Raw genomic sequence first — 22,823 nt, 5'->3', positions numbered from 1 at the left:
TGGAAGAGAAAGGTGGGGCTGGATGTTTTAGAAAATGAGAGAGGAAGGAGAAAGAGAGACAGAGGGACAGAGAGAGAGGAAGATGGAGGAAGAAGAAGTGGAAGATGGAACAGAACCACGTGGCCTGGAGAAGCTGCAATCAGCAAGAGATCTCATAGCTGGGGAGTAGAGTAATGTAGTGGTAAATCTGCCCAATCTAGGTGCGCAGCTTATAAATATTATAACTGAGTTGTATGTTCTTTGCATGGGCATATTGGGGTTGGAGATTTACCAATACAAATCTGGCTGATATTAAGCCTGTCTGCTGTATTTCATTTGCGATGATTTAGGTGAGCAAGAGAGAGGGAGAAACTGCAGAGCAGTCAGTGGTGGTTCCTGTAGCCAACCCCGGGGTGGTCAGTCTGTGGAATGTGAGCGGTAACTTCAGGTGCTCGCAGAAAAGACAAAGTTGGGTGGCTTAGCAAGCCAGCCAAGGGAACCAGGGCCAGATGGCTGTTTTCCGCATGAGCAAGTAGGAAAAGGCAGCTACCGATTCTAAAACCTAGCCGGAGCTAGTGTGCATTTTTTAAAATTACATGGAACCTATCTGCTTCTTTTTGTTTTAACCGGTACCTCTATGATTCTTACATTTAACTCCAGGGCTACTGATGACCTCCAAACAAGTACCTCTCTCCTAACTCTTGGTGATGTCAAAATCCATTTCGAATCCTGATTTACTGCCTCGATCTCTCCCAGTGGCTTGTCCTCTGGTTGACATCATCACAATGTTCACAGCACAGACCCTTTCACGACCTGCAGTACAGCCTCTCCACAGTCTTCAGAATCTTTCTTCCCAGCTCACTGGAACTTGACAGTTTTCTCTCTCTCTCTCTCTACTGTAACCTCTAACCCATAAATTTTATCAGAATTTCAGTTTTTCATTCCAACCAATACTTCACCTTCTTCCGAAGTTTATACTTCAGAATCCATTATTTTGTTCCTTCCGTCTTTTATTTCTTTAATGATTTTTCTTTTTCTCTCAGTCTTGATAATTATCCTATCTTGTTTATAGAAAACTCAGCGTCAAATTTGATTCCTCTAGATTAGACTGGAGAAATATTCAAGACAGTACATCGTCTTTCTCCCTTCTGTACCATGAGTATTATTCTTTGTATTTATCATTTCGACCATATTGTGATTCCCTTTATCCTAAATAAAAGAAATACGATAATATTATATTAGAGCTTTCTAACTATTTCCATATAATCATTCTGTTGTACATTTCCTTTTTGTTATAGACTTTTTAACTTTTTAATTTTATGTCCATATGTATTTATATGCATGCCTGTGTTGGGTTGGCTGCTCATGGTGACCCGAAGGGTCCTGAATACCTTGGAGCTTGAGTTATAAGTGCTTGTGAGCAGTCCGAGGTGGGTGTTAGAGACTAAGCTGTCTTAGTTGTTGAGATATCTCCATCGTCCATCCCCACCTCTGTTTTTGAGACAATGTTTCTTGTATATTACAATGGCCTGGGACTCACTGGGTAACTGAGGTAACGCCTGATGCTCCTGCCTCCACACCTCAGGTGCTGGGATTACATACCTACACCATTATACTTTTTCCTGTAGGGCTGTGCCCCATTCACACTAGAGTCTTCCACTCTGTGCTCACATCCCATTTTTCTTCTTCCATAGCTATTCAGACTATTCAAATCATGTTTGATGCCAAAGAGGGTCAAACAAACAAACAAACAACAAAACCCTGCTAACTACTCAGGAAACTTCCATCTGATGTCAGCACATTTTCCCTTTCATTAAGTCTGTTGGAAGTTCTGCCGCTCATCTATTACACACCTATTGCCTCTCATCACCTTGATCTGTAAGCCTTGGGATGGAAAGGATAGAGGTCCCATCTTTAAATTTACCATCTCCTCCTAAACTCATTTTCCTGATGCTCTCATCCATTCAGATGACGTTATGTCATATTATCTTCCACTTAGAACTTCTTAATTCCAACTGCATATGCTTAGTTGTATATCATTTCAACTTAAATATCTAATAATTCAAATTTAATATAGTCACTTCAAATGACTGATTTTCCATACGAATTCCCTTATCTGTAAGTTTTCCTCTTCTTCCTCTGGAGAGACTATTCAGTTCATCTGTTTATCTAATGCCCTATATACAGTCTATTATCAAAGTCCTAGCACTTCTTTAGATTGGGGGGTTTCTAGCTCATATTCAAATGTTGGAGTGTCTAAGATTATTCACCATTCAAAGGTAAATAATACTTTTAAGTAATCACATCATTTTACAGCCAACATTATTTCTAGTATTGCCTCAAAAGTAAAAATGTGCTACTTGAATGTACATAATGATACTGTGTGTGGAATTGCATCCTTCTAGGGATACTTATGTCCAAATGAGTTCATTGCTACCCAAGGCCCATTACCAGGAACAGTTGGAGATTTTTGGAGAATGGTATGGGAAACCAGAGCGAAAACATTAGTAATGCTCACACAGTGCTTTGAGAAAGGACGGGTGAGTTATACGACATATCTTCAACAATGTGCTGTTTTATGATTATGCTAGTGTTTGTGAATGTTCCAGCTAGTGCTGTGTATAGGTCTTCAACTAAATCTGTGTATTATGCAGCCTCGACTTAGTAGAACAGTGTCACCATGGCTCATGACTCCTGATTTTCTCTGCATGCAGATCAGATGCCATCAGTATTGGCCAGAGGACAACAAGCCTGTGACAGTCTTTGGAGACATAGTGATCACAAAGCTCATGGAGGACATTCAGATTGATTGGACCATCAGGGATCTGAAAATTGAAAGGGTAAAAATACAGTTTTTATAAAAAGGAGAAGAATGAATATGATGTAAAATATGGCTGAATTAAATGTATAAACTAAAATTAATACTTGAATTATCCCTTATTCACATAGATATGTATTTGACCATGCTTTTCTTTTTTTATTGGATTTTTTTAATGTATTTACATTTCAGATGTTAGCCCCTTTCCTGGTTTCTTCTCTGGAACCCTTCTATCTCATGCTCCCTACCCAGGCTTCTATGAGGGTGAACCTCTTTCCACCTACCTACTCCAGCTTCCCCACCCTGGCATTCCCCTACACTGGGTAATTGAGCCTTCGGAAGATCAAAGGCCTCTCCTCCTATTGATGCCCGACAAGGCCATCCTCTGCTACATATGCAGCTGGAGCCATGGGTGCCTCCAAGTGTGCTCTTTGGCTGGTGGTTTAGTCCCTGGGAGCTCTGGGGGGGTCTGGTTGGTTGATATTGTTGTTCTTCCTATGGGCTTGTAAACTCCTTCAGCTCCTTCAGTCCTTTCTCTAACTCCTCCATTGGGGTCCCCGTGCTCAGTCCAAAGGTTGGCTACAAGCATCTGCCTCTGTGTTTGTCAGGTTCTTGGAGAGCCCCTCAGGAGACAGCTATAACAGGCTCCTATCTGACCATGCTTTTCTATTGCTTTATAAATGTCTCATTTTGATGCATGCACTGCAGTGTACATGTTACTATCTCATCTTGAATCATGTGATTAGAGTATATATCAAACAATTAACATCAAACTCATAGGTTAAAACCTAAATAGGAAAAGGAAGAAATTATTGGAGTACTGGGTTTCTTTTATGTAAGGAAATTATATTATTTAAAATATCAATTTTTCATAACATGTATCTCTGGCTCCTAAAGAGACTTGGGGTGTGTGTGTATGTGTGTGTGTGTGTGTGTGTGTGTGTGTATGTTTCATATACTTATGTACAGATATATGTGTGCTATGTGCACTGGTTCACCTGTACATTCAGGTATACATGCTTGAGTATACAAATGGCCAGTAGTCAATGTTGGAAGTCTTTCTTTGATTGGTTGTCACGTTTATATTTCAGACAGAGACTCAGGCTGGGTGTCCAATGAGCTTCAGTGGTCCAATTGTCTCTGTCTCTGCCTGCCCACTGCCACAGCATCGGGTTTACAGAAATATATCACCATGCCTGGCTATTCACATGGCTGCTGGGGATCTGAAACTGTTTCTCATATTGTCATGGCGGCCGTCTCTCATCCTCTTGATTTTCTTTTTCATCTAGAACTACCAGAGAAGAGACAGTGCCAACAACAACTGGATTATTACATAACTAACTTTTTACATAAGGTCTTTCTTTTTCTGACATACTAGACACTCAGTGCCCTTGTTTTACATAGATAATGTATTTATTATGTACTAGTTTTATGTAAAATTGTTTCAAAATATAAGCCCTGAAGAATCTCATGCTACATTACAGTATATTCTATGATCTCTATTCAAATCTGTTTGAAGCTCTTTTACTGATAGCATTCACACATAAATTTGTAACTTACTATAACACAAAATTTCTTTTTTCTTCTTTTGTTTTGCACTGGGAATTGAACCCAGACTCTTCTTTGTGCTAAGCAAAAACTCCGCCACTGAGCTATGTAGACTGCCTCAGTCCTGTTCACTGTAACAGCAGATTTTGTCCCGGTTAGTAAAAGGTCATCTTTATGAAGCACCCCATGAATGCTAAGACATTGGTTACCTTTGTCCAGCCTATCATTTTAACTCATGTTATCACTCATCAATCTGCCAACTTGTCTAGCATGGAGACTGCATGACTGTCCGGCAGTGTAACTTCACTGGTTGGCCTGAGCATGGGGTTCCTGAAAACACCACCCCCTTAATTCACTTTGTGAAGTTGGTACGAACAAGCAGAGCACACGACACTACCCCCATGGTTGTGCACTGCAGGTAAGTAAGATGCTACAGAGCTCACCAGTGCTCTGAATGCTCTACAGTCTGATGTGGCCTTATTATATTCATGATGCTATTTCATTTTATTATAGAAGATGGATTTCTATTTGTTATCGGTAATATTTTAAAATGGTGGCACCCAATCTGGCTTGTAGTTACAGAGCCACCATGTTCCTGACTAGGTTAGGCCTGAGGCCACAAGCAGCAGTGTATTCTTGCCACTGCTCAGCTTAGGCCACTGGTTCAGGCAGCCAGAGATAACGATGCCAGTGTGGGAGATGCCACCCACAAGATGCCAGTGTGGGAGATGGCTCTGCCTATCTACCACGCTGTCTCCACAAGGTTGGGCTGAGCCCAGACCATCTCACCATCCATGCGGTACCCAGTAGAAGTGAGACGCTCAATAATCAAAATGCCTATACAATTAAAGTCGTAACCCAATAACTAACTTAGATATAAGTTGTTACCCAGGACTGCTCTCGATACATGCATGGCTCTCCATGGCTCCTACATCTCTCCTTAGCTCCTCCTCTTCCTTCTCCTCTTCCTCCCCTCACTCTGCCAACCTCTCATATAGCCCAATCGCTGAGCTTTATACAAATGTAGTGGGATGATATCCCCCTACATCTATTCATCTCAGCTTATGATTTTCAAGCATTTAATTGACTAGGATAAGCCAGAATATAGCTTACTGAAAGTCCAAATGGCCGAAGAGAGGAGACAGGGTCATATGTCACAAAGCCAAGTTAAATCTCTATCAGCCCAGAGTTTTTTTTTTTTTTTTAAATCTAGGACTAGATTATGCTTCTCAGAGGCCTCTAAATTGTTTAAAAATCCCAGCCCATCTCTTGGCATGTGTGCGTATTTCTGATAAAAAGCAATAGAATAGTGTCTTCCTTTATCCAAACATAGTTTTGATTAAAAAAAAAAAAACAACATCCAAAGAATCTCCAAATAACATCCTAATTCCCAGATAAGAGAAGAAACTTCATATATCACTATCATCTACACCATCAACATGACTTAGTCTTTGCTGACAAATGTCCCCACAATCTCATCTTTCTTGCAGCGCTGGGGTTGGAAGAACAGGAGTTTTCATTGCTCTGGACCACTTAACACAACACATAAATGACCATGATTTTGTGGACATATATGGACTAGTAGCTGAACTGAGGAGTGAGAGAATGTGCATGGTGCAGAACCTGGTAAGATACGCAAGCTGATGCCCAATTCATAGTTGTCAGTCTAGTGTTTGTACATAGGAGCATCTTCCTGACACAGCCTGCACTGTGACAAACTGTTTTCCCCTATTGTAAATGTTGAGTGAGGGGAAGAGGGCGAAGATTGTAGAACTAAAGGTATGTATGCCCGGGGACTTGTACTGACTGTGCATCTTAATTAGTGCTGCTGGTGGGTGTGTAGAAAACAACTTATAACACAGCTTAGTATTTAACACTTAGTGACTTTGAAAAGTGTAGAAAATAAATTCAGAGGCATTTCTTCAAAATGCGCTAAAAGCCGTAGTTGGAAGAAAATGACTAAAAAATTGACTTTAATGAGTTTCTGTGTATTTCATTTGTAGGAATTTATGTCTGTTGCACATTAGTATTAGCGATTATTGCCGTTTGTTATCAGCTGAATAACTAGGACTTTTCATTTACTACTTTGGGTAAGATATCTATGATACAGATTTCTTTTGTTATTAATGAAGTACACAGTATAATGGAAATGAGACCAATAGTCACCCAATGCCTGTTGTGTTCCTAGTAACGTATCAGATCCTTTACATATATCGTTTTATGTAGTCTTGGTATAATCCTTATCAGCAGATCAGGAACAGAAAACAGCTCACCAGCCTGGCTTTTACTGGATCTACTTTATATGTAAGGTAGCAGAAGTTCCCAGAAGGGAAGTGATATTTTAAGTAGTTAAAACCAAGATTCAAACTTTCATCTTGTTAACTAAAACATACAAGTTCCTGTCTATTTTTTTTCCATTAACTTTGTACACTGTATAAATACATAGATTTTCTACCAGCAAATGCAAAGGTCTTTTACATCAATGTTTTTCAACATATATGCTGAAATATAAGTGTTACCAAACTTACTAAAATTTGAAAAAGCAGCTCTGGCACTAAATGTGAGAATGGAACCTGCTTTTGAATGTCGAGTGTCTTAGAGCCCTTAAGCGACTGTGCATTGACAATACCAAATGAAGTTCCATTTTTTGCAACATTTTTCTCACACTTGGGGTGTGCCTCTCAATATTTTGGGACTGCAGAGCTGTGATGCTTACCCCATGGTCCATTCATTACTTGTTTTGGAAAGCTGATGCCATAGGTTTCAGATGCCCAGTGCTTATTAGGGAAAATGTTTTAAGTATTTAAATCTAGCACAAATTATTTCTTTTTCACAAATAAATTGTACAGTTATGTAAATTATAAATGTAAGCAAAGTAGGAAATTGTAAGACATGGAAGATCAATAGGGAACACTTCTCTAAAGCTTACACTAACTGTTAGGGTTAATGCCATATGGAGAAAAATTTCTTAAGCATATTTTAAGTTAGTTATAATTTTTAAGATGTGATGGATCGGCAGTTAAGAGCACTGACTGCTCTTCCAGAGGATATGGACTCAATTCCAAGCACCCTCAGCCTTTTGTAACTCAAGTCCCAGAGAAGCCAACACCCTCTCGTGGCTTCCTCAGGCAATGCACATACCTGGTGTGCAGACATACAGGCAGGAAACATCGATACACATCAAATAAAATAAAGGTTAGGAAAAGGAGTTATAAGTTTTTGGTGTGACTTATTATAGCATTAGTGTTGTTACCAATGCTGTTATTTTTACCCTTGTGATATGGTGCAATACTGCCTTAGAAATATGAAGAAAACGGAGCATATTTCTTCTCGTTCACTGGAGCTGGCATGTGAACTACACATTTTAACCTCTAGTGTTTTTATAGGAATCATTCACTGCCACTCCAATTCTGGAAGAACTAGCTAGCTAAAACCAGATAATGCCCATGTCCATCCCCTTGTGTGCTGACAGGGGACAAGTGGGTGAAGTATCATTCTTCCGTCAGAAACAGAACATGACATGTGACGTGAGCTGCCTTTATGAGTATGCTACCTAGATAGTCTACAGATCCCCAAACTCAAAAGCACCATTCATTTGGTTTAATTTTTACATTACTGGTTAATTTAGATAAAAGCAACTTTTGGTCAGTTTAATCTAAATTCACTATTATTACAGTGTTTAACACATTTATAGACACAAAATTCCCACCACATCCTTCTCATTAATTTATTTATCTAGAATTCTAAATTCTGTAATTCTAAATTGCCATCCTCGTTTTCTACGATTATTACACACACACACACACACACACACACCACTTCTGAGTCCAATTCCTGTTGCCTGTGTGAACATGGGCTTAGGGATAACCAGTTAAACTTTGGCAATCTTAAGGAAAACTGGCTCTCTTTCCCTCTGCAGTCATTGACGGCCTGTAGTTCTTCAACTAGTGGTGGGCTTTCTGAGCCTTTCCCCCCATCCATATTGGCATGGTAAAAGACAGAATATGCATTTTGTAGTAGGCCCTACAATTTAGATGGCTGTTCCTTATCTTCTTGGGGTCTTATAAAGACTCTAATATCAACCCAACTCTAAGCCATGATAGAAACTCAATTTCCTTCTTAATTTTAGTTAAAAATTGAAATAAGGATAGAAAGAAAACTAATATTCTCTATTAGCAAATCCTTAAGGGTAAACACTGGCATCCAACAGCATTGACAGAATTAGTAGTTGGCTCTCTTGTCAAGGACAGAGTGGAACTGATTGTTTCCTGGATTCCATCTTCAAACAATAAGAGTTGAATCCTCTGCCAGACTGTGCAACTCTGTGGAAGTAACCTTTGTGAAGAGTGTGTTCAGTCAAGAACACCAATTAAAAATACTCCCAGTTTTGTACTTGATATATATTATGAACTTCTTACATCATATTTGTTAGCCATCTGGAGTAAACTTGGGTTGGATAAGAGAATAGAATGTTCAAATTTTCACAATGACTTAAACAGAATGTTTCAAAGTCAGAACTGAGTTCAAAATCAAGCTCTGATGACTTTTCCCTCTGAGACTTTGAGTTGTTTTTCTTCATTGAGATTTAACATTCACACAAGCATGCTATTAGCACTGAGTAAAACCAAATATCAAAAGCACCAAATATCATATCCAGGAGGCAGTACGCATCCTACAAGATTTCCCTGCGTTCTCTCCTTGCAGGAAATCAGTGTTCTGAAGGTCTCATCTGTCTTAGTGACCTGAAGTTATGTCCTATCTAGCTTTTCTCTGCAATGCAAAACAGGAAAAAAAAAAAAAAAAAAAAAAAAAAAAAAAAAAAAAAAAAAAAAAAAAAACGACTATATCCTGTCTCCAGTCCTTATAAAATGGTGTTTCCTTGCTGAAGAGCCATGGTTTATTTTCTTCTGTTCCACTGAGGAGTGATTTCAGTTTCTATGAGGGATGCTCCCATCTCAGCATGCACTACAGTTAGTGAATACAGGAGTGGGAAGGCAGGAAGCTCAGCCACATCCTGCCACTGAAAGTCACCAAAGGGACACAGATCATAACTAAGGGACATCCAAATGGCCATTCTGAGAGAAGGATCTGAAGCGTTATTACATCCTGAAATACTGTTGATGCCTGGATTAATGGTTGATAAGGATTAGTTTCTTTCCTGCTTTGGGTCCTCCTGGAAGTTAGCTGGCATAAACTCACATGGTAGAAGAAAAAAATAACTAATCATACGTTTGCTACATATTTTATGTATGTTATGTCCTTTAAATCTCCCAGCGCAGGTTTTGTGATTCCTAGGGACCAGGAAATTGAGCATGGGGGGAAAAAATGAATTCTTAAGGTAGTATAGTATGGTTGTTAAAGGTAGAAACAGCAACTTTCATGGCATTCCACTGCTTCTTGGCAATAACACGCGATGCCAGAAGGTTCTTGGAGCCCACAGGACTATCTCACAGCTTGGCTTGCTCTCCTGGCAGAGTTTACAATCATCATTCTTTCCAGCAGAGAAGATGAGTTCCTGACAGCTCAAAGCCTCAAATATCAAATGTGACTTCAAGTTCAAATGTGCTTTTGAAAGACACCAAAATTCATGAGTGTAAATTATATTTGAAATAATTGTGTTGTGTTGATTTCTATTAATAACGTTACTCACTACATGCTATAAATTTGAGGACCATTGTTATTATGACAAGGAACGTACTGAAATTTTCAGTAGAATTGCTATTCCCTGACTAGATTTCATGTCTTAGCAAAATGAGACGGTGTAATGTGATCATCTGTGAGTACAGAACTTGATCTCTAGTGACTTTTTCATGTTCTCTAAATTACATCTGCCCTCAAATGGTAAAGATTGAGTAGCTGCATAAATTAAATGAGATGAAGTAAACAAATATTTATTACACAACTGCTATGTTTCAGAAACTGTTATGGCCAATTGGAATTTAGCACTAAATATCAAAGATTTCTCTCGTAGAGCCGTCCCTTCTAGTGGTGAAGCTTTTGGAGCCCTCAAAGAAATAAATATTGCTATTTATGGTAAACAATTCCAGCAGAGAACTGCAACTGAAAACCTCCCAAAGGCATTTCAAAGCGTTATGCTAACTGATATGAATGTAACCATTTAAAATTATCATTATTTTCTCAAAATCAGTTTTATATAATATTTAGAAAGACATTTGATGATATTCTTTTAACACCAGGTGCATTCTGTTAGGACGAGTAAGTATGGTTTAAAATATACACTCTCTTAGTCTGAATAATGTTCCAGCAATGCTAACAGGTTGGCATTAGCATTAACCATATAGATGCCACTGGGTTCAATTTTGACCTGCAGTTGGAGTAGTAGAAGTCTTTGCCCTGTGCTTACATGTTAAGATTCTTCAATGTCCAACTAACTTGTATTCACAAATTGAGAAACTGTCTTTGGAAATGGGCCAGCCAAATGTCCCAGTAATTAGCAGGATTACCAAGAATAGTTTAAAAGTGCTATTCGATATACAAAGATGTTCATTCATAACGTTCACAAGTATATATAGCATCTGTGTCTTTAAAAGAAAGGTATTTTTAAATACACAGAAATTACTGAATTATGTCTTTTGGGAAAAAGGAAGCTCACATGTAGATTTTTTTTCATACAGGACACAGGTACATTTTCATACAGCAAGACAGAACTTACTAATATTTGACACTGAGTGGCAAATACCTAATAAAACAACCTCTTGAGCCAATAAGAAGCTACATGAATTTAGAAAATCTTGTGATGGAAATAGAAGAAAATGATTTGTAAACTATAATTCCGTTTCTAACTTCACGTGTGTCAGATTCAGTCTGTCTTCCATGATAACTGTATAGCCCACTTTATAAGAAACATTGATGCACTCTGTTCACTTCAGTGTTTCTTCCTTCTTCCCCAGGCACAGTATATCTTCTTACACCAGTGCATTCTGGATCTTTTATCAAACAAAGGAGGGCATCAGCCCGTTTGTTTTGTTAACTACTCCACACTTCAGAAGATGGACTCTCTGGATGCCATGGAAGGTGGGTAGACACAGAGCACACACAATTCACTAGCTTACAGTCTACTACAGGACTATTAACTTCAGCATAACCACAATTACTAAAATACTGGAGAGGCTAGTTGGGTACCTGTATCATGTTTTTCATGTCTCTATTACCTAAGTTGAGATAATAGCCTTTGCAGTCTTGATCACGTTTTACCATTAAAAAAATCCAACAACAATTTATGGTGGGGGAAAGGAGACAATGAATTTGAAAAAAGAGCGAAAGAAGTATGTGGAAGTTGGGGGGGTGTTGAGGGAGGAGAGGGAAAGCAGAAATGATATAAATATAACCTCAAAAATAAAATAAGGAATTCAAACTTTTGAACTGTTAACTACAATACTGTCTTTGACATCTCACTATCTGCTGTAGGTGATGTTGAACTTGAATGGGAAGAAACTACCATGTAAAATTCGGACTAAAGATTACAACTGGAAGACAGAATTCTCATATCCCAGGAGCCAAAATTATTCCTCTTGCTTCTGAATTGAACTAGGCAAAGGAAATCTTCATACTTCCCAGGCTGTGCCTCAGTAACTGGGCTGATTGTTTTATGGATGGATGGTTGTAGGAAAACGCTCATATAAGATAGTTATTTGTTTTATATAGAATTAAATATTATGTATTTTAAAATGTTTAAGAAAACACACATCATGCAGGTTTTTTGAGGTCCTTAATTCTTTTTTGAAATAAGCCAAATATAAAATTATTATTATTTTAGTGTACATCTTTCAGAATACATTTTCCCTATGTATCGGATTTCATTTTGAACAAAAGCTGTAGATGTTAATTTGGTAGTGTTATTTTGGCCTCCAGGGTGGTGCTGATGTTTCTTATGGACGACTTCCAAGACTGTCATAATGATCTGCATTTCACGCACACCCCTGGGTTTTGAATCCTCTGTTTTATGAGTGTCGAGATATCATCTACTGATCCCAAACAGCTGAACAATAACCTCCTGACACTGCAGAGACCGCTCTGCCTTTATTCCGTGCACGGTAGCTCTCTGAGAAAACTTAAGGCTATTTAAATTGTACTGTGATCTTCAGTTTGCAAAAAAGGAAAAGAAAATTTCAAAGTACCACCTCACGTATGAAGTCATAGCTTATCTTTCTAGCCTGCCTACACTGGCACACCAGCGGGCATAGGTTGCACCCTCTCTTGTTTTGAAACACATAGTCAAGTGAAGCAGAGTATTTTTCAGCTAGATTTACCCTCAACACTAACAATTTTGAAGCATTTCTGAATAGAAATGTATAAAAATAGCAATAAATCCATACAGTGTGCTGCACTTCTGTGGTACCAGCAGTAACTTCTTCAGAGGTGACACTGAATAGCCTGACCTCATACCAGCGGGCTCATTATACAGAATACATAGTATGACTTAAAGAAATTAATAAGGCTGGAGCAAATAAGACATTTAAAAATAAAATCATTTTAACTCCCTTTTCTCTGCATAATAATGTACATAATTGAACTATATGAAATTGCTTTGTCACAGAATCAAAGTCATAATAACTAAATAGTATTCATTACTCTAATTCTATTATAAGAACTATACCTTGTGCTTTATTTCTGCCGAACTATACATACAGAAAATGTGAGAGCTACTAAAAGTGATGAATTGGGTTACCATGAAGCATGATTTGAAATATTAATTAAATTGTATATATATTAAGACATCAACAACTAATTAATTATATTATAGATATTGCAGATTAACATAAAATCTTTTCTATATTAGTACAATATAATTGTAATTTATATGCTGTATGTAATTCACATAAAATTATTTCCAAAGGCATTCTTAAAAATTAGTATTGATACAGAATGCAGTATCCAATTAAATATTCTAAAAAGCAGTATCAAAAAAGTTCAAAATGTGCGTACTGTTTTTAATGGGAAGCATACACAAAGAAATAGAAACTACAACTTCAATCAACACGTTTATGCAATTAAAAGTTACACAAAAGCAACAATAACAATTGAAGAGAAGGCTAAGAGGTTCAAGTTTCACCTAAACACTCTCTATTGAAAATGTACAGCAGCCAGCAGGATTTTTTGTGTTCATGGAAGACAGAAAGCAGTCTACCAAAAGTACTTTTAAATATAGTAAATGATGATGATGATGGTGATGATGATGATGATAAGGAAAATATATAGTTTGATTCAAAGGCTAGATCATTGTCTATGATATCTGCAAAATAGATTGATGAGAATAGTTTTTTTCTGGGTTGCCCATTGTGTCCACATGTGAATGTGAACTGAATAATATCATCTCTCTTTTAAAATAGCCCTGACTGAGCTGTAGGTTTTTATTAAGCCACCTGCAGGTTATTTTAAAATGAAAGGCTTCTGTGGTGAAAATAAGAGAGCCTCGAAAATCACTTTCACTTATATGTCAAGTATATCACTGTCTGATATCAAACCATATTCTAAATAATAGTGAATCTATAGAAGACACTGGGGTTAGAATAGTTTTAGATCTCCCACAAATTAGTGAAGATAATTTTCAAAAGGCTTTGAAGAGATTTTAACCAAGAGTAGATGGATAAATGGTCTCCTAATTAGATTGTGAAAGGACCCATGTATATAATGGTTCTACAGGTGGCTACTAAGTGTGAATTAAAATGAAGAACACCTGTAGCCTTTTTAGATACAATTTGTCAAAGTTCATTGAGGCATTTGTACTCTAAATGAGCAACATGTGTTTCATAGGAATCAAATGAAACTGGAGCCTCTCTGAATGGTTCGCCAGAGACCAGAGCAGCTGTGGGTAGCGAGTCTCCCTTCACGCTGCACTTAAATGCATACTTTAGGGTTTTTGTTTTTTTTTTTTCTGTTACTGTAGAGGAAATGTATGTAATAAGTCTTTTGCAAAAATACTAATTAAACTTTGACCTCAACATGAAAGAATGAACCGCACCCTGCGAACTATGTCAAACACTTGAATTTTAAAATTAGAACTTATGTTCAGCAGAGTATTCTGTAAGCTCATGCAGTCATTGAGATAACCAAGTCCATTTACAAGGTCATTCAGAAAAGTCAGAGTAATATTTTTAAGAGAATTGAAACACAAAATTACTTGAGTTACTCAACTAAATGATAGTAATAATTGAAAATTGAATGTTGTTTTAAGCATAAACTCAACAAAATACCTATTACCTATCTTCTTAAATTAAAGAATATTTCATGATAAATGATTTATTGAATATGGAAGTTTCCAGGTAGAATCCTATCTAGTTTACCTATTTCTGGAGATAATCTAAATAGCACTTATGATTACACACATGAAATGTTTTGAAACAAAAAATAAACTTTATGGAGTTAGAATGCTCTTCTTTTCAGGCTGACTTATCTGTAATATAAAAATAAACCATATTATAATGACAAAAGTAAAACTTCCAATATTTATTCTAAATAATAAGCCAAGAAAATCTTTCACAATGTCACATTAACAATACCTAACGTAGAGCTACAAAATGTTGGACATGTGAAAAAGTTTATGATCCAAAACTAAAAATAATAATAATAATAATAAATAAAAAATAAAAATCCATCAATTGAAACAGGAAATATAATTAATAAGGCTAACCATCCCACTTAAGGATTATATTGAATTTTATAATTATGGTTTCATATTTTTTATATGTTTCACGTGGACAGATTGCACAGAAAATGCTAAGAGATATATTGATTTCTGCTAAATAAGATCATGAATATCTTCATTAATGAGTGATCCAAAATCATTCTGAAGGAATGTTTGTATTTAAATCAATATAAAGACACATACACAGTATACAATTGTGATTTGGAAAACAAGCTGAGAATGTTTTCATTTTAGACGACTCAACTTGACATGTTGAAACATGCCTAAAATATTGTCCTTTGAAAGTAACACTAATGCAGTAGAAAGTCTCCCAAGTATACTATTGTCCTCTGTTAATAAGATTATGTTTGCAAAGTCGCATCCTCTTTTAATTTAAATTCATCTTCACCTAAATTGTTTGTAGATTGAAAAGTCATTAAGGTGATGTATAGAGCTTTTCACAATATTTATATCATCATTCTATTTAATCCTTCCCAAATCATTTAAGCTTTTCTAGGTCCTAGATAATAGTTAAAGATGATAAAATCTTAATTGTTGTGCCTTAATTCACATATAAAGGTGAGTATTAAATTTAAAACCAAAGATCCTCTCAGAGTTGAAAATATCCTATTGCTGTCTGCAGATATCTTTTTAAGTCACATAGATGGCATGCCTTAAATAATGTGAATGTTCATTAGGAAGGAAAACCATAATTACATCGTCTCCCAATTTCCAATTAGCTAAACAGAGACTTTCTGTTAATCACAATAAGACAGCACAAGGATAATTGTGGCTATGGGGCATTTTTTTTTCCAGAAAGTTTATCACTCTGAGATAAAGCATAATATCCATGTTAATGAAAAATTATACCACAATCTAAGAGAAAAGACTATATTTGCAATATAGCTGTTCTTTCGAAATTCATTTGTAAATTATTAAAGTTGTTTTCTAAATTCAAAATTCCGAGTCTGTTTCTTAAGTAGAAATTACCCGAGGCTTGAATAGAGATCTCCAGAGCCCTTAATAAAACTAGACTTCCCCAACAAAACTCTAAGGTTTGAAATATCAAAAATAAACTACATGACACTGGAAAATCCCCTAGTCCTTCTTAAATTAAGAAGCCAATGAAACACACTTTAAAATGTCTCATTAACAACACAAAACATCTAACAATGAATTACCAAATGTAGGAAAACGCATGTGATCAGTAGCCATGATCACGATACATTAATAAAACAGATGCTGTAGGGCTGCATACATGGCTCAGTGTTCTTAATAAGAATGCCTGCTTGTTTTGCAGAGGATCTGGGTTTGATTTCCCAGAACCCGTATCAGGAGACACATAACCTGCTGTATCGCCTGCTCCAGGAAGCCAACACTTCTGGCCTCTGTGGGCATCTGCACTCAGGTGCACACATACACAGAGGTGCACACATACACAGGCAGGCAAATATGCACACACAACAAATACAAATAATTTTTAAAAACATCATAGTGCCCAGATGCTGTATTTCCCTTTACTCTTGCTGCGATGAAATGCCATGGCACACAGTTTAAGGAAGAAAGAGCTTACTTTGGCTCACAGATTGAGGGTATCATGGCAGGTTAAGTCATGGCAGCAGGAACCTGGGAAGGCAGCTGGTCACAGCGCATCCACAAAAACTCAAAGAGTGCTGAATGCTGGCGCTCTACTTACTCTAGGGCCCAACTTCAGAGGACCAGGCTGCCCACTCTTAGGGTGAATCTCCACATCTCAATTAACCTATATAGATAATACCTAAAAAATATGGCCAGAGGCTTGTCTTTAGGTTATTTTAGATCCTGTAAAGCTGATCACGTTAACCATCAAAGATGAATAAACACAATAAATAATAAAAATATCTTTAATACAGCTGTCTCAATGTGTTAACAAAGGACAGTGAACATAACTGTTTCTGGAAAATAAAAGATATTATCAAGAAAGTGTATTTGTTAAATTTGTATTTTTTTCTTAATTGATTTAATTTGATCTTTGTCAATTTATATGTGTATAGAGTAAATTCTGCCTACCCTTGCCTTCCCAACTCTTTATCTTCTATTCATCCCTGCCTTCTTCTTACAGGTAAGGGTATGTTCTAGCCATTGTCATCACAATATTGTATCAGGTGAGGTTGATTGCCTGCACTTGGCCTGTACCAGACTGGGCCTGTTAAGAGTCATTCCTAGATTTCAGAAAAGCTCATGGGATCCAACCACTTCCTGCTGAATCATTGGCTACCGATGGATTCTTGAGGGAAGGCAGTCTTTGTCTTTACTTGAGTACTGATTGGTGAGCCAATGGGTCTCAGGGGATAGTTCTGAACCAAATATCACAAAAAGAAGGTCCTGGCAAAACTCAGTAAATATCACACACACACACTCACACACACACACACACACACACACAGAGGAACAGAAGGAGCAGAAAAATGAAGCTTTTAATGATGCAAACCTTAGTATCCAATGTTTGGGGTTTGTAAAATTAAGAGCATATTGCACATTGCAGAACAGAAGGAATGTTTATAAAATTTAATATAATGGAAATTCTCAGGAAAAATTAAAACAAACATTTGGAAAAAACAGCAGTCCTCAGTTACCTAAGACATCATATCAAACAGCACAACACAAAAATCAAAATTACAGAATTCAGAGGCAAGTCAGAAAATATGTTTTTAAAAAAATAATGCCCAAGTATACCTCACATATTTCAAAAAATATGTGTTTATAGGTTCAAGATACTCTCTCAGATCTGATGGATAAACACACACACACGCATCCCAAGTCTTATGATTTATCAAAAAGAAATTAAACTATATTTACAAGAAAGGACCTGGTTAACTGATCTTGGTAGCTTTATTTATTTATTTATTTATTTGGTAGCTTTATTTATAATTACTAAAAAAATAAAGAAACTGAATGCTCACCTCTGGAAATGGACAAATAAATCATGGTTTATTTGGGCAATGAAGTGTAACTTGGTAGAAAAATACTAATGAACTATTGATGTCTTCAAGAATAGAGAATTTTCAAAAACATGCGCAGGGAACAAAATAAGTAAGAATACTTACATATGATTTGTATGCAGTTTGCAGATATATCAAAGTAATCTATAGTATGAATAAATAAATGTTTATGTGAGTTTGATAATGTCAAGACTAAATGGACCAACTAAATGTGAAGGATGATGAAACAGTTTCTCCTTGGATAGAGTGATGTTTATGTGCCGATCCATGTGCAAAATGCATTAAACTATAGGCACCCAATCAATGCATTTTACTTTATATAAATTGTATAAATAAATACAATATAATACATTAAAGAAACAGATGATTAATAAAATATTTACAAGATATTTAAAGTTTGTCACTTATATAACAACATTAGATACAGTAAGTCCTATGTATTTATGAACATACCATTCTAAAGGAAACATAAATTCTTGAGTGGAAAAAGTTTTAGCTTCCACTGTGAGGAAGGAGTGGAGGTCAAGAGATTGCATAGGATGTAATCAGGAAAATATGTAAGGGTTTTCAAGTCATTTCTAATTCATTCTCTCTCTCTCTCTCTCTGTCTGTCTCTCTCTCTGTAAAGCACATTTGACTACATTATTAGATTTGATGAATTAAGTTTCAAGTAAAGTACTTCATTCTCTATAGATTTCTTTTTAATTCAAAATATTCTCTAATGTGCATAAACACAAGATCATTTATTCAAAGCTGAGGTTGTTAATCTCAGAGAAGTCATGGAAAAGTGGTTCTCAGAGGATGGGGTGCTTTGTTGGGTAGAGGGAGAGGGAGATGTTCCCTTCAAAGCTGCACAATAAGATTTAAGAGAATATACCATAGTGACTCTAATTAATAATGTATCAGAGTCTTACAAAATACAGATAGTTGGTGTTTGCTAAAATTATCTCACAATGTGAGGAATTGTAGTTGGTAATTAATTGGGTTTATGTATTCCACAGGGCACATGTACTCTGGAACATTCAAGTACATGACAATTGCATAAAATTTTATTTTACAATTAATAAAGGTATCATTTTAGAAAATGTGAAATAATAAAAATATTTAATAATCATTAAAAGTGAATAAATTTTATACACTACTGATTTATTGGAATAAGTCATATGGAATGTCTATGGATTTTTCACAAACCTATCATAGTTACATGCTGGCCTGTTTGCACGAGTTTAACGTGGAAAACATTATTAATTTGCATTTGTTACTTACTTATTTCATCCCCATAGGAATTTCCGGTAAACAACTGATACTCTAAATATTAATATAGTACTTGACAGAGTCCAAGTACTTTCCAAAGAGATCATTTGATGGCTACAGAATATTTATAACGTCTGAGTTTACATAGCCAAGATGGTACATTTACTAAACTAGATTCCAACAAACACATATTCATCAGACTGTAGCTTGCTCATAAAGTTAAAGGACAGTAAGAAGATTAGTATCAATGCCCTGGTCTATTAAAAAAGAAGCTATACACTTTTAAGGAATGTACTTAAATGAGGATATGAATCTATATGTAAAACACACTGCTGTGATTTTAATTGCCATAAGTAACCTTACAGAACCACTACCAAGTCGAGGAAAACTTCCAAAACTTGTATAAGAATTGACTCATCTTGTGACAGTTTTTATGATGAGGTTCTGCTATTTGCCTTTTACAGATTCATAAAGCCTCGTGGTCACAGGTAACCATGTTTTCCACTATATTCTCCTGTATTACATTGAGACTACCATGTTTGTGACCATACCTTTGTTCTTACCACCATGGACTTAGTACATATACATGAGCACTAAACTCATGCTCAAAACAGATGCTCCTGGGTATTGCCTGCTGTTGAGGTTTGATCTTGCTGTCTATTGTAATGCTAAGCATGGGCCCCCAAGACCTGGTGTGCACATACACTCAAATGACACTATGTGACCCTGCCCCCAAGTTATTTCTGACAGGTAAATTAAGATGCAAACAGCCAATAGCTGGTAGAAGAGACATAAGTGGGGTTTAGGATTCCTGGGCTTGAGGTCAGAAGGGGTCTACGAGGAAAAGAAGAAGGTGAAGGAGGGATGGAGGAGAAGCCACTATGGATTAGGTGAGTCATAAAAACGTGGCCAGTGCTTCTCAGTCTCTGTAATGCTGTGGCCCTTTAATACAGTTCATCATGTTGTAGTGACTCCCCAACCTTAAAATTGTTTCTGTTACTACTTCATAACTATGATTTTGCTACTGTTATGAATTGTAATGTAAATATTTGTGTTTTCAAATAGTCTTAGGTGACCCCTGTGAAAGGGTCATACGACCCCCAGGTTGAGAAGCACTGGTCTAGACTTAAGTCAAATTGGTTTATGAACAGAGAGGTACAGAGGTTGGTACCATTAAATTAGAGTAACAAGTCCTGGCCTTCTGTTGCTTGCTAAACTATACCCTTCACATTCCCAATTCAGCAATCCACTGCCACATTTTTCTCACGTTTCTCAGAATCTTTGAGGCATTTTCTCTGTACTCTTCTCTGATGGAATTATTCACTTACTATTCTCCATCTGTTTGCTTCTTGTAATCATGAACTAAAAGTTTCTTGTGGTTTTACCTTTGTCGCATCCAACATAATTACATAAGAAAGAGGAGTGTAAACAAATACGGCTAAAAATTCACTCTCGCATAAGTGAAACAACTTGCCTGACTGTTTACAAACTTTTGTAGGAACACTTGAATGTTAAAAAAAAAAAGTATCTTTTTGGTCAGAGAGAAAAACATTTCTGGATCAATGATAAACAAGGGTGAGAAGCTGGGGAAATTGACATCTAGAACTATATCCATCGTTCTTATCTATCAGTTACCAGATTAAGAAACAAGAACTTAAACTTGTTCAGTTTAGCATTAAACCAAAACTATCCAAAACCTTAAGCAACAGAAGCTGACAAAAAGGACTGGGCAATTTATATTTTCATAATGATCTGAGTTGTTTTGATCTTGGTTTTACATCAGAAGAGTGACTTCCCATTGGACAAAATTGTAGACGCATCAAAACCAAAAGCTATATTCTTAAAAATATTTTAACTACATATTTATTTATGTGTATAGGTATTTTGCTTCCATGTGTGGCTCAACACTCCATGTGCATAGTAGCAGCAGAGGCCCAAAGAGGTTGGATCTCCTGGGACTAGACTTCAATATGGTTGTTAGCTGCCATATGCACACTGGGAATGAAACCTGGGTCCTTTACAACAGCACCCAGTGCTTGTTAAGTGCTTAGCTATCTCTATAGCCCCAACAGATAAACTCTTAAGTGTTATAAAATATTCATAGTACACAAATTTTATTAAAAGCAAGACAGTGTATGTACATGTATTTGTATGTATTCTCTGTGGCCCAAATACAATTCAATTTTTCTTTTAATCGCATTATCTTTACATTTTAAAGAGACAAAAATAAATGAGGATTTAGCATCTTCTCTTCAAAACATTCTTGTCAAAACTAAGCTTGACTCAAAACCAGGATGAGGCAGTGTCAAGTTATCCCCAAACAAGATATCCCTGCATGTTAGACAGGTGCTGGAGACGTAGAGGCAGGTCTGGAATGAGCTGCCAGTGTGCACATGCGTAGAGGCTGACACTAGGTCCAGAGATTACAGTAATGAGCAACAGGTGGCAAACCAGGGTAACGGGTCACTTGAGAGGCACTTGGTAGGAGGTAGTGTATCATAACAGACAGGTGAAGCAAGGCTAAAGAGAGTCGGAGAACTGGCACTGTGCTGATCCAAGTAAAGCCAGGGCCACAGAAGTGGGTCAGCAGGGAGCAGGACTCTGCCCACCAGCTAGACTTTGGGGTAGCTCTTTTCTCAGTATACAGAGAAGCCTGGCAGTGGTCGCCATCTGCTCACCTTCTGCATCTTTATACACTTGCATATTTGCACATAGATACATACACATATCCTTCACGACTGAGCATCAAATAAATGTGAGAGAATGAATGTATAAATAAACTTAGATTAATATCTAAGTGTGCTTGAGACATTTAGAGTACTCAAGAGATTTAGGTTTATGGCTAACCTAATCAATACAATAATAAACGGAAATGACAAGAGGCAAAATTGCCAGTAGTTACTTTAAAAATATTACATACTGAGAAGATAAAAATAAATAAACTGTAAAACTGTGTAAATAATTCAGACTGCAAAATAAATACAGTCCAACCAGGAGTAGCCATCTATCAAGAAGAGTAAAGTTGATTTACAGACAGTACCTAAAATATAAAACACAAAAGGCTAAAATTATCTATAATTATTGAAGAAAATTGCAGATCAGAGAAATTTTAAAAATACTTTTTTAAGTCACTGATACCTGTTTACAATTGTATAACAACTTCGTAGAACAATTCTTCCCTTATCTCATAGGTTAAATGTGCCCATTAAAATAATTTTGAGTTGTCTTAAGATCTATTAAAATATTTTGTGGCTATAAATCCAAGACTTTGTGAATATGAATATTGAAGCCCACTAGGAGGTAAAAATAAAGATTTCCCATGTAGAATTATGTTCTTCCTCAGGAGCCAACGGGGCCCAGAAGGTAGGGAGTTAGCAAAGTCGACTCTTGGAGAGTGTTTTGGAGAGAGGACAAAATAACAACACATCCTGGGTTCTGGGCTCTGCCAGCAAAATAATGATACAGAGAGGAGGAACATTAGTGAAGACAAAAAATTCAGGAGCTGGATGACTGACCAGAAACCCACCACTAGATAGACAGCAGAGCACTTGGGAGGCAGAAGCAGGCAGATCTCTGTGAGATTGGGGCCAGCCTGGTC

General features: G+C 36.7%; 1 protein-coding gene across 1 annotated transcript in view; it reads left to right on the top strand.

Annotated features, from left to right (window-relative positions):
• Positions 1-15,338, top strand: part of Ptprq (protein tyrosine phosphatase receptor type Q) — a 195,447-nt gene extending 180,109 nt beyond the window's left edge. The window contains exons 40-45 of the mRNA XM_076920158.1: positions 2,385-2,519; positions 2,694-2,819; positions 4,615-4,763; positions 5,836-5,971; positions 11,257-11,380; positions 11,774-15,338. Of these exons, the coding sequence (XP_076776273.1) occupies positions 2,385-2,519; positions 2,694-2,819; positions 4,615-4,763; positions 5,836-5,971; positions 11,257-11,380; positions 11,774-11,811 (708 nt within the window). The 3' untranslated portion in view covers positions 11,812-15,338. The remainder of the gene's footprint in view (positions 1-2,384; positions 2,520-2,693; positions 2,820-4,614; positions 4,764-5,835; positions 5,972-11,256; positions 11,381-11,773) is intronic.
• Positions 15,339-22,823: the final 7,485 nt, after the last annotated feature.

This window comes from Arvicanthis niloticus, chromosome 22, assembly GCF_011762505.2.
Source record: "Arvicanthis niloticus isolate mArvNil1 chromosome 22, mArvNil1.pat.X, whole genome shotgun sequence".
Taxonomy (NCBI): domain Eukaryota; kingdom Metazoa; phylum Chordata; class Mammalia; order Rodentia; family Muridae; genus Arvicanthis; species Arvicanthis niloticus.
This window is presented reverse-complemented; position numbering and strand designations above follow the sequence as displayed.